The following is a 16,833-nucleotide window of genomic DNA, read 5'->3' as shown; positions in this document are numbered from 1 at the left end:
TACTAAATCAACATGTTGAACAATGTCACCCTGATATTAAAGTTGTTTTGAAGCCTGCCTCTCATTATGAGTGTGATAATTGTCATAAAGGATTCACATATTTTTCAAGTTTTCAAACACATAAGAAGTCATGTGGCGAACATAGTAAACTCTCCAAGACACGCTGTGTACATCCCTCTTGTAAAAAGGAATTCTTTCACAAGTGCAGGTTGATTCAGCATTTAGCTGAAGATCATCCGGAGATGGATTACAAGGAGCCAAAACTAAGTTTTAAGTGTCCTAGATGTGACAGAGAATACCTTTACTTGAGAAGTATGAGGACACATGCCAAAGTATGTGGTAAAAAAGGAAAGCTTAAAAAATCACAGTGCATATCACCGTCATGTACAAGAGAATACTTCCACAAGTCAAGACTTGCAGAGCATATCAAGAAGGACCATCCAGAAATGGTGTGTGAGAGCAGTATGGAGAATGAGCTAAGATGTCAAAATTGTAATACAGTGTATAGAAATATACAGAGCTTACAGAGGCATAAAGAGATGTGTGGGAAAGATGAAAAACTCAAGAAAACGCAATGTATTCATCCTGCATGCGAGAAGAAATTCTTTCATATTTCTTCCATGATGAAGCATGTTGAAAATGACCATACAGACTTAGAAATATCAGTTGTAGAGAAACATTTTCAGTCAATAGCAGATTTCAAACTGTGGAAGGAAGATGAAGAACTGAGGAGTTTTTCATATTTTAGTACAAGACATAGTGTAACATCTTCTGAGGGTAAGGTCTATCTTTCATATGTCTGTCAGTACAATGGCCCAGACAGATACCCTAGTACTCCAGGAGAGCTTGGGAGAAGTGCATCCAGAAAATGGAAGAAGGGGAGAGTCAAAACAGGACTAGTGTGTCCAGCTAGAATGCTAGTCAAGGAGCTGAGCGATGGCTCCGTCAATGTGAAGTACGTCCAGACTCATAATCATGACATTGATAAAGATAACTTCTCATACCCTCCCTTTGCACACAGAAGTTATAATAGATATTTACCACAAGAAGAAAGCTGTGAGAAAAATGAAGTAGGGTATCTTGAAAACCAGGTTGATGTAAATATGGATGTTACAGAAGCAGTTGAAACACCTGAAGCTGCAGCTGAAGAGAATATTGTCAGTGGGGAAATTATAGCTAAAACAGAGATGGATGCAGACTACTTTGATTACATGCTGAAACCAAACTGTGGGTATGTTCTGTCTGTAGACAGGGCCAACGACGTTGTGAATCTCTTCCAGCAACGGACTTCTTCCCGTTTCACATGCTACAAGGTTCAGAGAAGTTTTGGAAGAGATGGTAAGTTGTTTTTAAAAGATGATTTCATTTTCAAGAATAGAGTAACAGGCATTGTGTACATACAATTTTTTTTATGAATATTAAGATTTCTGTTATTATGCAGTTTTCCCAATTTCCAGAATGGAGTGTAGACAATCGCAAGATTCTCTGGCAACAAGAAGAGACAAGGGAGAACACTCTGCCAGAGTTTGATGGGGTGCCATATATACTGAATGGAACCAAAGTATTGGAATGTCAGTATGGAGTTAACAGGAGTGCCTATCAAAAGAAAAATCATTTAGAAAGAAAAAAGGTAAAGAACTATGTTGCTCACATTACTTTAGTTTTTTACTTTTATTTTAATAAAGCACTGATGACTTTGATGGATGCTATTCACTGAAATTATATTTGAAATTATGTAATTTCTAATTCGTCTGTTGCTTTGACATAACAGAATGATATGTGGAAGGAAGAGGAAGTACCAAAACATGTTTCCAAAAAAGTGGATTGTCCTGCCAAAATATTTCTCAAAGATGTGATTAAATTTCCAGATTTTAAGGTAAGCACATCTTGTTTTTATGTACTCGTAAGATATAATTCAAAGTGATTCCCTAAGCAGAGAAACTATATCATGAATATTTCCTGATACCTCTCATTAAAATTAAGTACTGGTTTTAGCTACGCAAGATCTTTTGTATCTGTATGAAATAGATTAATTGACAATACAATACTGACTGTGATGGTACATGGTATCAAATTTACTTTATACAGGTGGACATAAATTCCCGTGAGGCAAAGAAGCTGAAATCAAATAATTTGAGAACTGCTCTAAAAGAGGAGCAAGTGTTTGGCGAAAGGAGAATCTACATACAGTTACCAAAGGAATCTGATCATTGCAATCACAGGAAAGGTCCAGTAAGTAATCAATTCCATAAGTTTTTTTTCTGCGTGATTCTCGGAATTCTTACTCTTTATTGTTTGGTTGTTTTTGTTTTTTTCGTTATGAATGTGTACACATTTATTTTTTTCTCCTTCATTACTGGTAATAATTTACCTGTATTTCTATGTCCCCGTATTTAAAAAATCATGTATGTTTATATTTCTGCAGACCAGCAGACCTCGCAAACAAAGAAGCAGCCGTTTGTCATTACTACCGACATGGGACATAGAGCTGAATGATGGGGACTTCCTCCAGACATTCAGAGTCACAAAGCCTGTATATCAGGTATGTTATTTGAATATTGTTTGGTTAGCTTTAATGCCGTACAGTTTAGTTGGATGAGAGCAAAAGGAGGGAAAAAGTATTTATGTAGATCTACAGGAGTTCCATCCAAGGAGAAAATGGTGTCTGGTACCAAATACTGTTTTTTTTTTCTATGAATGTATTATTTACACACATGTGCTCTCTCTCTCTCTCTCTCTCTCTCTCTCTCTCTCTCTCTCTCTCTCTCTCTCTCTCTCTCTCTCTCTCTCTCTCTCTCTCTCTCTCACACACACACACACACACACACACACACACACACACACACACACACACACACACACACACACACACACACACACACACACACACACACACACACAAGCATTCTTTGTTCTTTTTCACAATACAAAACTATGCTTTCTTTATGATAGTGCCAAATACATACTTTCATAATAGATATATGAGGACAGTCCCAAGTATTATATAGGTGGCATAATATACATAATATACATATTTCACTTCTGCATTTTCATCTCTGGGAAAATCCAAGCCAAACTTACTATCTAGATACATGATATATTTGTGTGCATTTCCTTTCCTCAAGCATATTTCTTTTGTATCTTCCAGTTCAGTTTCTGAAAAGAAAAAGAAAATCATCCATCTCTTGTTTGCAGATACTTGTTGATGAGTGGCACAGAGTGGAGTCATTCAGATCAGAAGCAGCAGGGCTTCCATCGGATAAGGTCCAGCCCCTAGACCAACTAGTTCTGGCTGGGCTCTATTACCTCGGGTCGACTGACAGCCTATCTGTGGCTAGTGCAAAGTATGGGAACAGTATATGTTTTTAAAGCAGTAGTAGGTGATTCAATACAGCCAAATTTTGGTATTTCTTGAACAAGTGTTTATGCTTTTGATAATCTTGATTCTTTATATCTTTTATATGGTAGTCTATGAATATGTAACAGCAAAAAGGATTAAAAATATCCTCACATCTAGAAATGTAGAGGATAAGTGTTAATAGTATTCACCATACATTCTAATGTAAGATTTTGAATATAGATGTCTGGTGACAAACCAAAGAAAAAGTTGTAACTTTTGTTGCACTTATCTAATAATTAATTTTCCTTTCTAGGTTCAAAGTGAAGGCTGGGAAACTCTTTGAGACTGTGGTGATGTTTGCAGACTTCTTGCTTGGGCAGCAGGAAAAGTACTTAAAATGGCCACCAGTTGAAGAAAGGTTAGTGGGCAACTTTCTTCTGTCAGAAGTTCCTGTGTCTGTGTATGTATATTTACTTTTATGATTACAAATACATGGTTAAGTATGTATTTAACACATATACATACATATCAGTAATGGACTTAGTAGCATGCATACATCTTGAACAGCCTCCTGGATTGACATTCTCCCATTAATTTCAGAGTGAAGATAGCTGAAGTGATCAAGCATGACTGTGGATTCCCAGGCGTGTTTGGGGCCCTGGATGCCGCCCTCATTCACATGATGGCTCCTGCAGGTGACGACAGACTGAATTACGCCTATGTCACTACTGAAGAGGAATCCAAGTATGGTTTTGTGTTGCAGTTCGTTGTCGACCATCGACTCGTGTTCCGGGACATCCATCTGGACGCTCCTAAAACAGGGACTCGTTTCCAGGTTTTCCAGGTATGGGAAGGTGATTGTCTAAGAGTGATATACTGTGTTGATGATATACTTTGTTGGTAATATGTTGATAGTCAGTTTCCCTTACTTGGAGATGATTTTTGATGAAATGCAGTCATTATATTAAACAGTGTTTTTCTATTTCCTTTTGCGTTTTTTCTTCAAAGGAATCTGATGCTTGGATAACTATACAAAATCTGACTAGTGCTGAGACTCATCTTGTAGCGCCAGCTGTATATCCATTGGCTCCAGCTGTGATGACACCTCATATGACGGAAACACTGACATATCAGGTATGACAAAAATGTATTTGTTGAATGTATTTATCTGTAATTTAGTATTATTTCTTTGATTTTCTTGATTTCATTTAGTTGAAGAGTACTAGCATTAGAGCATAGTACTCTCAAACAAGAACAGCTTTATATATTCATTACAATAAAGTGTCCTTGAACATATAGGTGAAATATGTTTTCTCAATTAGGTATTACTTTTGAAATAAGTGTATTTTTAAAAGTTTAATAATAGTTTCATTTCATAGCCATTTGAAACACAAATTTGAAGGCTTTATAAACAAACATATTAATAATCAAAGATATGTTGTTTCAACAAGTAAAATGAAAGCGCTTTCTCTAGACTTGACTTGCATTGTCTTCCTATAATGCAGTAGTCCATTGAGCCCTTAATAGAGTTTCAGAATTTTCAGTGATCGCCAACAGCATAAGATTTTAATGAAATTACAAGTCATATCCTACCCTATAGAGTATATTTTGAAAAAAGAACATATTATTATAAAATTAAAAGAAGGAATTCTGATTTAAATGATACCCTCACCAACACTTTCATATATATTGGAGGAGCACAAGAAAGGTGGCAATGCAGGATTTCATGTGTAAATGACCCTTCACAAAACACCAAGGACAGGTTTAGACATCTATAATTCTATAGGGACCTAAAAGTCTTGTATGAATGTCCAGCATACTTCTCATATATTACTTACCTCTAGTCATTTGTTGAAACCCTTGAACTCCTACTATCATTCAGTCCCCTGACCTTGCTACTCGCCCATTCCCTTTCAACTGTCTTGTCGGTTTCATGACCCTCTTTCAACTCATTGGCAACTTGAGGTCCCGTCAAATACTCTAAGAGCCCCTTCTGTACTGGAAAACCAAAATTTACAAGATTTGATATGCAATTAAAGCAAGTACAAGTCAGAGCAAGAATATATTGTTGACCCATGTAGTAAATGGTAGGAGTAGAAGAAAATGAGAATACAAAAAAGGAAGACCAATAATGAGAGATATGGTAAGAGATATGGTGAGAGATATGGTAAGAGATATGGTGAGAGATATGGTAAGAGATATGGTGAGAGATATGGTAAGAGATAGGAGTACATACGTTTTATTTTTTCTGACACACAGGAAGCGCTGTTCAATGAGAATCACAATGAAGCTCAGAAATTGTCAGCCAATGCAATGACAGTATTCAAGTCACGATTCAGGCGAATGCAGCTCCTAGACAGGCACGTTGAGACAAATGGGAAGCTCATCAGGGCTGCTTGCATTCTCCACAACATTGCGCTGATGAATGAGAATGAAATGGTAATCAAATGTGTTTTGTCATTTGTGTCATTTTCATTACTATTATTATTAATCATTGTTATTGTTATCATGTTATTGTTATGATTTTTTGATGATGATGATGATGATGATGATGATGATGATGATGATGATGATGATGATGATGATGATGATGATGATGATGATGATGATGATGATGATGATGATGATGATGATGATTATTAATCATTTTTATTATTATTATCATCTTTACTTTTTATTAATATTACCATTATTATCATTACTTCTTTATCATCATTATATTGATATAATTATATCTATAGTTATTCATATTATTATTTACTTGATTGGCCTATTTAATCCTACTGCCAAAAATGGAAAAATATTTGTAATAGTAAGATTATTAAGATGTCTTAGGAGCCATATTTAAATTGACTATTAATCCCTCAGGTGCTGAACGAACTTGGACTGGAATACAACAGTGAGATGGACGAGGAAGGCTGGCACACAGTGGGCATGGAGGAGGTTGTAGCAGAGATTGGTATCCTCGGTGGAGAAGAAAAGCGCCGCTACCTAACAACTGTTATGACTTCTCGATACTAGCTTGTAGAGGAAAGCATATCAACAGAATGAACTTGTGGAAGAGAGGGAAATTTGATCTTCATGTGTGATAATTTTCCCCATATCTGTTTGCCTTCAAAATTTCTTCTATACTGTACAGAATGATGTAATTATGTATAATATTGTACACAGAATGTGAATTTTTGAATACAAATTGAAATGGAAAAATTGCTTTTTTGTAACCTTGCTTTAAAATGCATTTATGTAAAGGAGTCAAAGTTTTTTCCCTTCATACTTAAATTACTAGAATTTTCTTAAAATAATATGTTAAATTACATGGCAAAGCATTTGTATGGAAGACGCATTTTCCCAAGGTTCAAAATAACCCATAACACTTGGTCATAAGGACAAAAAACTAGTTTATTGAATGCTCTGTATTTTTTCAAGTTAAGGTATACACAGTTTACCTTAGTAACAAAACATTTCTGAAGAGATATCTATAAAAGCTTTGGCCTTCAGTTTTCAATCTTTTGTTTTTCAATAGAATGCTTATATCTGTTCCTTTGTAAGTACCTTGTCCTTTTAGAGAATAAAACCTTTGTGCCTTGAATTAATAGAAAATGATATCAGAGCATTTTTTTAAGAGGTACAGTAGATTTTTAGGAGTAATACCAAAAATTGATAATTGTTGCAAATTAATTCAGCTACAATACAGATAGCTAATAATTTCATGTTGGAGCATTGTAGTTGTCAAAACTCATTATGATGATAATAATAAGAATGAGAGAGATACAGTATATTGATTATTATATTAACAACAATATAATAATACACTAATGATAAAAGTAAAATAGTTATGATAATGATGAAAATGTAATAATTATAATAATAATAACAATGATAGTAATGTTGTTATAACTACTATTAATAATTACTGCCATTAATAATTACAACTACTACCACTAACTTTCTTAATGATAATAGCAATAATAATGAACTTTTAATAATAATGAAAATAGTAATACACTAATAATAATCCTGTACTCAGTAAAGCAGGGTTTGAAATGTTACAGTTCTGGAAGAGCAAGCCGTTGATTGGGCGAGTATCAAACTGTGCACAGAATCGAAATGTAAAACATACACACTCGGTAATCATTCAGAATACCTTCGCACGACACATCAGGGCAATAGTAGTATTGAAGGATTCCTCCCACCCTCTGCTACCCATGGATGTAGCCCCCCCTCCCTAACCCCCATATTCTTGGCATAGGAGGGTATGCTGGAGCCTGTCCTGAGCTCTATCATGCTGTCCATACGTGCATTGAGGTCAGGGTTGGAGCCTCTCTATGGGGTTAGAGGTTGCGTCCTGCATAGGGCTATATATTGAAGGATTATCTGTATAATACTGATATTGTATCTCGCAATTTCGCTGGTACCATTCATACCCTCCCATACTATCAGGACCAAAGTTGTAGGATTGGGGGGGGGGGGGGAGGTGAGGTTCGCGTTATAATTTCTTCATAAATGGGTAGTAGAGAGTGAGAAGACTCCATCGTTGCCTCTATCGTCGTGATCGGCCATGCGAAGGTATTCAGAATAAATACCAGAATGAGGGGGTAGTGGAAGGTTGAATAAACTTACAGATAACAGAAATACTGCGAAACGGAAGGTGAGGAGGCAAAGACCGTGTATGTGTTGAGGTTCTCACGTTTTGAAGGAAACAGGAAAATTGATATTAGTATTTAACAACCTTTAATGTCACTGATCACAGTAATAGCATTGGTATAAACGGCATTTGAGACAGAAAACCACACGAAAATTCGAGATATCGGGAAATCAGCTGAAGTCACGTAAAAGCCTTTTGATTCCTTGGTGGCTGAGTGCTTGTGGAGCCATCTGTGTGCTACAAAATTCGCTAAAGAAAACGACATTTCTGGCTCTCATTATCTCGGCATGTCAAAAAATAAGAAACATATGAATGTAAACACACACACACACACACACACACACACACACACACACACACACACACACACACACACACACACACACACACACACACACACCATATATATATATATATATATATATATATATATATATATATATATATATATATAAATATATATATACATATATATACATATATACACATATATTTTTATTTATTTATTATATTTTTTTCGGCAGTCATTCATTCCACTGCAGAATCTAGGTCTCTCCCAAACTATTATTGAGAGGTCATTTACCGTACCACTCTTACCTGATTGGATGTCCTTCCTAATCACGGTTCTGCGCGCAGCCACTTATGCCACGGCGGCGCCTTCCCCGACGACACCTGCGTTTCTTAAGGAGATATGTCGTTTTGTCGCCGTGAGATCAGGCTCGAGCCAATAGCCGGAGCGCAAGTATTTTTTACAACTGCCGTGGCGGGGAATAGACCACGAGGGTCGGAGTCCAATGCTCAATCCACTGGACCATCACGGCAGTATTTGTGTGTGTGTAAAGGGTATTTAAATGACACCTTAAACATATGGTTTAGCAGGAGTAGTGAAAGGGACGGTTGGCTTAACCTCTTTTATTGAGAAGCGTAAGCAACACAGATATTCACACGGATACAAGTCTGGATAAGGCTTAGTGCTTGGTCGTCAGCCCGCAGGGGAGCGCGCGGCTGGGGCCTGCCCCGACAAGCAATCGGCGGGTACTCTGTGAAGTGACTCTCTCTGACCTGGGTCATCCTGAGCCTTAAGTAATTGTGGGTGCGTGGGGCACGTTGGGGCGCCTGCGGTGAAGCCACGCGTATACGTGCCTCTGTACGCCACGTGGAATCTATTTATACATACTTATAGTGTGTGTGTGTGTGTGTGTGTGTGTGTGTGTGTGTGTGTGTGTGTGTGTGTGTGTGTGTGTGTGTGTGTGTGTGTGTGTGTGTGTGTGTGTGTGTCCGTATATGTAATCTTCAATGAGTTGTACTTGAACCGAATTCTACATACACAATACTGTTTTTGTTTTTTATTTTTCAGCTGAGACAGTCTGCCCGCCATTTGAGCAACCCGCCTTTTGAGTAATAATAGTTCTCTTCATGGGTCGGGGTGACTGTAACAAATTATCCTTTCTCTCTCTCTCTCTTTCTCTCTCTCTCTCTCTCTCTCTCTCTCTCTCTCTCTCTCTCTCTCTCTCTCTCTCTCTCTCTCTCTCTCTCTCTCTCTCTCTCTCTCTCTCTCTGTCTCGCTCTCCTTTTCTCTCGCTCTCTCTCTCTCTCATTTTTTTTTCTTTTCTATTCATAGATAAGTAAATATTGTATTATCTACTAAACACGATGATGAACTTCTATTCCTCTATTTCTAATGACATCTGCATTTTCACACTTTGGTGTTGACTTTTTTTTTTCTTACATAAAGATGAATTTGCTCTGGTCCCACGTCATTCGGAAAAGGATTCTGTACTTTTGAAAACATGACCTCACTTTCTCAAGAAAAGGACTACATTAAAAAAAAGAAACGATTTATTGGTGTTTCCGAAAATGAGCAAATTTGAGCAACTGCCTCTGAAAAGCAGAAAAGCTGGAGACATTACAAGGGGTATTCCGGTCAGCCTTTGAAGTCTTAGAATAAACTAATAGGTACCATTAACCTATGCAAATAGAGTTGTCATTCTGTGATCACTTAATCCCGTAAGACAAAATATCAGTTAAGTGAATAGTTAAGTAAGATTTTGTTGTAAATATTTCGTTTGACAACTTACGATTTAGTATATTGATATGTATCTATAAACATAAAGATATATATCTATATAAAGAGATATATCTATATACAGATATTTCCATACATAGATATATATATTTATATCTTATTTATTATCATTAGTTACATATAAAACAATGATTGAAGCCTGTTTTGTCTGGGAATGGATTAATTACATAGATAGATGGAGCACGACTATGCTATAATTAAACAAATAATGTACTAATTGTCATATTGGGAGTAATTATGATGAAATTAAATATTCCAAATATAAAGATGCATAATGATTCTTTAATATGAAGTAGTCTTATTATAACTTCCTAAAATTCGCGAATTACCTTTAGCTCTGGATGCAAATTGCTTACAAATAATTAAACAACAAAATCTGTTGTACTGTTTCCATTATCAAAACATTTATATCGTTATTGCTATACTAACTGATATCAATATACCATCATTAGCGACGTAATAATAATAATAATAATAATAATAATAATAATAATAATAATTATTATTATTATTGCTATTACTATTACTATTGTTATTATTATTATTATTATCATTATTATTATTATTATCATTATTATATTATCATTATCATCATCATCATAATCATCAACGCCATCAATGTCATTATAATTATTCTATTATTGTTATTATCATTATCATTTTTGATGTTATTGTTATTATTTTCATTATTATTGCTGTTATCATCATTATTATTATTACTGTCAATATTATTATTATTATTATCATCATTATCATTATTATTATTATCATTATTATTACTATTATTGTTATCACCATCAACCACCATGATTATTATCATTACCATCATCCTCATTGTCATTATTATTGTATTATCATTCTCAATATTATCAATATCATTATCAACATCATCATTATCAATACTGCTTTTAATATTATCATTACTGTTATAATTATTATCATTATTATCCTTATTGTCATCATCATGATCATCCTTATCACTACTCATTCGCTCTTATCATCACCGTTTCTATCATGTCAGTCACTGATGTCATAACAATCGTCATCTTTATTTATAGAACTTTCATCATCAAGACGTCAGTGTCATTGCGTTTGGGTCGATTCTCGTACTTGTTATAGAGATGCGCAAAAAAAAGGAAAGAAGTTGCAGTTATATTTTCAATACATAGTTCGTTTTCTATATGTTTGGGTGGAGGGCGACGGGAATCAAGCTGGATTGTTTTATATTTCTTGTGATTATTGTTAAGATTGAGAAAACTATGTAGATTGGGAGACATTCTCACTCCTTGGTGTATCGGTTCACAGGAGATGCTGTGCTTTGCGTGTTTTTTTTTCTTCATTTTTGTATATTATTTGTGTTTATTTCTTTTCGTAGTGCCTTATCTTGTAATGGGTATTTTTCTCTGGAGTTCACTATTTTTGTATGTGGTTCTGGATCTGATCAGGTCCCCAGAAATATTATTGATAAGAGTAAAAAAAAAATATGTGTGCACCAAATCATCCAGGGGGAAAAAAAAGGATGCAGTTCGTGAGGAGAGTGAGATTTTTATTTGAAAAGATCACACGTCGAGTTGGTATTTCACTGCCCATCGGAGCTATAACGGGCAATTTACGTAGAATGAAGCCAATTCGTGCCCCTTCACAATGTGGATATTCGATCGCATGATACACAGTAACTCCAGCAGTTCATTCTACGTGTATCGTAAGAAAGGGCACATGAGGGTGCAATAGCCGTTTGTTTGTTTGTAAAATGCTGACTGAAGTTCTGCTTTGTGAGTGAATGTACCCTCGCAGATGTGTAAATATATATGAATCTTTTACTACCAGCATTATATTTTATAAATCTCAAAAGAATCTCAAGAACTTATTTCTTTTGTTTGTATATTCATTGCTTGACTTGCATTTCAGGTTGTAAGTTTTTTATCGTTTCATCCTTATTTTTATGGTGTGTTTGTATCTTACCGTTGTATTTTCACCGTTCAAATTTTGATTATTGTTGTTGCTTTTATATTTTTGTGTTATTGTTATTATTATTATTGATGTTTTAGGTACTTGTCATTATTATGACTTGTCATGCACTTGTCATTATTATGAAATAATAATAACGTCACACACACATATATATGTATGTATGTATATATATGTATATGCATGTATATATGTATATGTGTATATATGTATGTGTATAGACACATATGTGGGAGTATATATGTATACATATGTATATGTAAATATATAAATATATATATATGTATGTGTGTGTGTGTATGTACATGTATATGCATATATGTATATATATGTATCTATACAAATGTATACATATGTATATATACACATAAATGTATACATAAATATATATATAATATATATATATATATATATATATGCAGGGATATATATGTATATATACATACATACATATATTATATATTTATATTTCTGTATATATGTATATTTACACATGTATACATATGTGTACACACACACACACACACACACACACACACACACACACATATACATAAATATATATACATATATAATAAAATATATGTATGTATGTATATGTATGTATGAATATATATATGTATATACATACAGACGTACATACATATATATAAATATAAATATACATGCATACACAAATATATATATATATACATATATATACATGATATATATGTATGTATATGTATAATATATATAATATATATATAATTTATTTATCTTTTTACATTGGTTTGTGAGCGAAGTAATTAATGTGTGTGTATGGCTATAATGTGTATAAAACAAATGTGCATCTAATTACTATGCTTACCTCTTCACTCCGTATGTCTGGCGATCCTCATCACAGTCGAGTGGATGTTCCAAAACCTCTACTTCCTTAATTAATATAATTTCACTTTCACTGCATCATCATCATCGTCGTCATTATTATGCGTATTACTATCCCTGTTGGACTGCCTAAAGAATTTTCAGTGGGATACCTGGTTATCGTAATATCCTTTGACAGTGTTAGAAGAGGTAATCGTGAATAATTGTTAGTTTTAATCTTTTTTTTTTGCTTTGGTGATTTGCGTAGTGTTTCCTGTTGTCACGAATCTTGTTATCTAATATTTGTTATTACTTAATTATAAGTTTATTAAGAGAACTATTATTGTCATCAGTGTTGCTCATTCATATATGTTGTACTATTTACTTATATAATTTGGAATATTGTTTTCATATCTGTTATCTACAAAATAACCAGTCATAATTATTAGTAATAATCAACACCGACATACAGTATCAGTAACAATTATGGTTGTACTAATCATAATAGTAACATTGGAAATTAATTGTCATGAAACATTTAAAAATAGAGAAAAAAATAAAAGAATCTGACCTAAAAATGAAATAAAGTGTCGTTAATCTTCAAAGGAACTTCTAAAAAAAAAAAAAAAACTGAGCTAAGGATTGTAAAAAACACTCACATAATCTCTCTTTGTTTATTTGAAATCACACCATAAGTATGTACATAGTTGGGAAAAATATCAGTCAGGTGAAGAGTTAAGTAACATTTTTGTGCTAAGTGTTTTGGTTTCCAACTTACGGTTTAGAATATAGATATATACTTCATTGTATTTGTCGTTACGTATGAACATGTTACTGTGATTTGTAAGTTTAATATTTTCTTTACCAATAAACTTCGTAAGATGTTATGTACCTAACTTTCACCTCGAGCACATTTACAAAATTTCTTGTGATTTACAACATTAACAATTTAAAAATACTGTCTATTGCTAGATACAAACTTGCGATTGTAAAATAACACTTAGTGTTGTACTTAGGTCAGTGTATCACAGTACATAATAGTCAACAAAGAGGAAAGTACTCAAACGTTTTATCAAGCAACCTTAACTCAACTAGATGATAGCAGTGTAACCTTTTGTGAGCCGAAAGAGCGACTTTGATCAGTACGTTTTCCGAGTCTCTGTCTTCTGTCGAATTTGTTGGAAAATGGGAAAAATAGTCTAATATGGATAAAGACTAGTATTTAGCATAACTCGCTTCGTATCCTTTAGTAAAACTTTGATCGTTATGTTTATCATATCAAATGATATGCAAATGATTGAATTTGGGATATGGAAAAGTCCCTTTCACGTGATTGTTGTGGGCATGTAACTCGAAACAAAAAATACACAAGAATATGAGTAATTAATTCTGAACAATTCGCGAAGTCCTGGAAATCGTAAAGACCAAGTTGACAAAGCTCAGCGGCAACACTAATCACTACATGAAGTCTTATAATTTATCATTTTAACGAGTGTCATTTTCTCATCATGATACCGTTTTCTTCCAGGCAAAGTATAATTTCGTCATCTGTAACTCAGCTATTCCTTCGGTCTCGTCACAGCTTCGCTACACTTATTATTTTCCTCGACCTATGTATGTATATTTTCAGCTGAGAGTATTGTCTCGCTCTCTCGAACTCACACGGTTAAAAATGTTTGGGGGAAGAGAACATTCATATTATTTTTTTTTACACCTTGATTGTCACGCAATTCAAATTTCATAATAATCCAAGGAAATCATTCGTGTAATAATCTATTGTTATGAACAATTACTAATAGCTGCTTAGGCCCATACAATTGCAAAAAGGTCAAACAAGAAGATTCGATTCGAGAACCAGCACAGAAACGGGAGTTATGCTGACGGAAGCCAAAGGTATATATATATATGTATATATATTTGTCTGGTAATCGAGCTACGTAAACCTCGTTGCGGTCACGCCCACAGGAAAAAAAGGAGGATCTTTAATCAGCCTTGAAGAAATGTACCTAATCGAACGCGAAGAGACCTAAAACACCGCGTAATAGTGTTCAACTCCAGACTACTTGAATATAAAAGAGGCGCCATCTATAGGTACTGGACTTCAGATACATTTTATTTTCGTCTTCACACACACACACATATATATATTGCTAATAAAATGTATTGCTTGTCTTTAAAATAGTTATTCTTATTTTTTTAAATTCTGACATGACAATAAAGATGAGATTCTTAGTATCTATACAAACCACATACAACTTATTTATGTATTGCTTACTCATACAAATTTGAAGTGAAATACTTTCGTTTTTTTTTTTTAATATGTATTATTTTCTTTTTGAGATTCTGGTCACCAAAACATATTCCTTAATTTGAAACTTTCTACGATGCGTGGAAAGTGCCAATCTATGTTCAATTATCTTTAAACGAAAATCACAATGAAATCACTTAAAGCAACGACATTTATACTTCCTAAGAAATAGTGCAATTTTGAATAATATCAATCTTCCAAAAGTTGTCTTCAGGAAATGCACAAGCAGCCACCGTTCGTTTCCAGGTGACGCCATGCGGTTCTTGAAGTACCAGATTCGGAACAAAAAAGTCCATTATACAAGAGAGAGAGAGAGAGAGAGAGAGAGAAGAGAGAGAGAGAGAGAGAGAGAGAGAGAGAGAGAGAGAGAGAGAGAGAGAGAGAGAGAGAGAGAGAGAGAGAGAGAGAGAGAGAGAGCGATATATATATATATATATATATAGAGAGAGAGAGATAGATAGATAGATAGAGAGAGAGAAAGAGAAAGAAAAGAAAGAATTTCCAACTGAGCACATTCACTGTCGAGCTACAGACAGCATCGGATAAATGACTACGACTGACTCAACTGCTTATGAAAGATAGGTCCCAACACCACTTAAATTACGTTTCTTGTTTTTCCTTAAAAGTTTCGCATGCCAAGTGTAATAGACATACTGCACATTGACACGCTGTGTACCTTTAAGTACAGGGAGAGAGGCACGGGCCAGGATCACAGAGGAACAAGGTTTAGGAAGCTGTGTGGTGGCCGTTGTTCTAAGGTCAGTGTATGTACCAGGAATCGTAAAGCCTTGTTGGAGGTCGCGTGCACAATGAATGCTCCTGACGTCTTAAATGTCTCTGTGATCTGGGGTATTCACGGGTGTGCTTGCTTGGGTATTTCAAAACGGACACAAATTTGGCTTTCGTGGGATGATTTCTGGGTCTCATTCCCGGAGAAAAATCAAGCAAATTGTAACTTTATAAGGTAGTCGTTGTGTTTATGTCTAGCCAGATATATTTACTTAACTCCAGCCACACCATAAAACATACAGATCACAAAAAAAAAAAAAAAAAAAAAACATTTACGACGTCAAGAACCAACTACCTAATCAAATTTCACAAGGTTAGATGTGTCCACGAACTCATTTATTATCATTTTTTTTACAAAATAGAGATAAGCCTCTGAAACAGGGAACAACACCCCCCCCCCCTTAAAAAAAAAAAAAAAAAAAAAAAAAAAAAGATGTCCCCTCAAAGCTCCTTGTTGCTCGTGCCATTAATCGGTGTTCCCGGCGGGTGAATGTTCATTTGTTCAAGCCCGAAGGAAGAGAGCACCACATTGTCCACGGAGATCAGAAACACGAAGAGGAGGATAACGTTGTTTAGGATGTCCGCGACCGTGTGCTGTTTTGGGTCGTTAATGTCCATCCCGCCGATTATGAGGAACAACACGCCCACCAGCACCTGCAATGTCACGGGGATGGTGTTACTAAAGGCGTTTTATATATCTGGGGAAATTTCTGTATAACGGGTGATGGTATTACAAAAGGGAGCATCATCGGGGGGCTTCAAACAGCTGGGGAAATGTATATATAACGGGGATGGTGTTACCAAAGGGGTTTTCAAAACACTTCTGGGGACATTTCTATAAAGTCACTGGG

The 16,833-nt window shown here is 34.8% G+C and overlaps 2 protein-coding genes across 7 annotated transcripts in view; one reads left to right on the top strand and one right to left on the bottom strand.

Annotated features, from left to right (window-relative positions):
• Positions 1–6,547, top strand: part of LOC125044560 — an 8,945-nt gene extending 2,398 nt beyond the window's left edge. For all 4 annotated transcript variants that reach the window (XM_047641269.1, XM_047641266.1, XM_047641268.1 and 1 more), the window contains exons 2-12: positions 1–1,338; positions 1,458–1,630; positions 1,772–1,876; positions 2,089–2,232; positions 2,426–2,542; positions 3,196–3,344; positions 3,654–3,758; positions 3,941–4,184; positions 4,349–4,474; positions 5,600–5,779; positions 6,209–6,547. The exon at positions 1–1,338 is cut by the window's left edge and continues 1,068 nt beyond it. In XM_047641269.1, coding sequence (XP_047497225.1) covers positions 1–1,338; positions 1,458–1,630; positions 1,772–1,876; positions 2,089–2,232; positions 2,426–2,542; positions 3,196–3,344; positions 3,654–3,758; positions 3,941–4,184; positions 4,349–4,474; positions 5,600–5,779; positions 6,209–6,361 — 2,834 coding nt within the window. In that variant the 3' untranslated portion in view covers positions 6,362–6,547. The remainder of the gene's footprint in view (positions 1,339–1,457; positions 1,631–1,771; positions 1,877–2,088; positions 2,233–2,425; positions 2,543–3,195; positions 3,345–3,653; positions 3,759–3,940; positions 4,185–4,348; positions 4,475–5,599; positions 5,780–6,208) is intronic.
• A 6,998-nt stretch (positions 6,548–13,545) lies between these two features.
• The window catches only part of LOC125044558 (ninjurin-1-like), a 29,703-nt gene continuing 26,415 nt past the window's right edge, over positions 13,546–16,833 (bottom strand). For 2 of the 3 annotated variants that reach the window (XM_047641262.1, XM_047641264.1), the window contains exon 3: positions 13,546–16,636. In XM_047641262.1, coding sequence (XP_047497218.1) covers positions 16,424–16,636 — 213 coding nt within the window. In that variant the 3' untranslated portion in view covers positions 13,546–16,423. The remainder of the gene's footprint in view (positions 16,637–16,833) is intronic. The other variant, XM_047641265.1, reaches the window with a different exon arrangement.

The sequence above is a fragment of the Penaeus chinensis genome, chromosome 36 (assembly GCF_019202785.1).
Source record: "Penaeus chinensis breed Huanghai No. 1 chromosome 36, ASM1920278v2, whole genome shotgun sequence".
NCBI classification, from domain to species: domain Eukaryota; kingdom Metazoa; phylum Arthropoda; class Malacostraca; order Decapoda; family Penaeidae; genus Penaeus; species Penaeus chinensis.
This window is presented reverse-complemented; position numbering and strand designations above follow the sequence as displayed.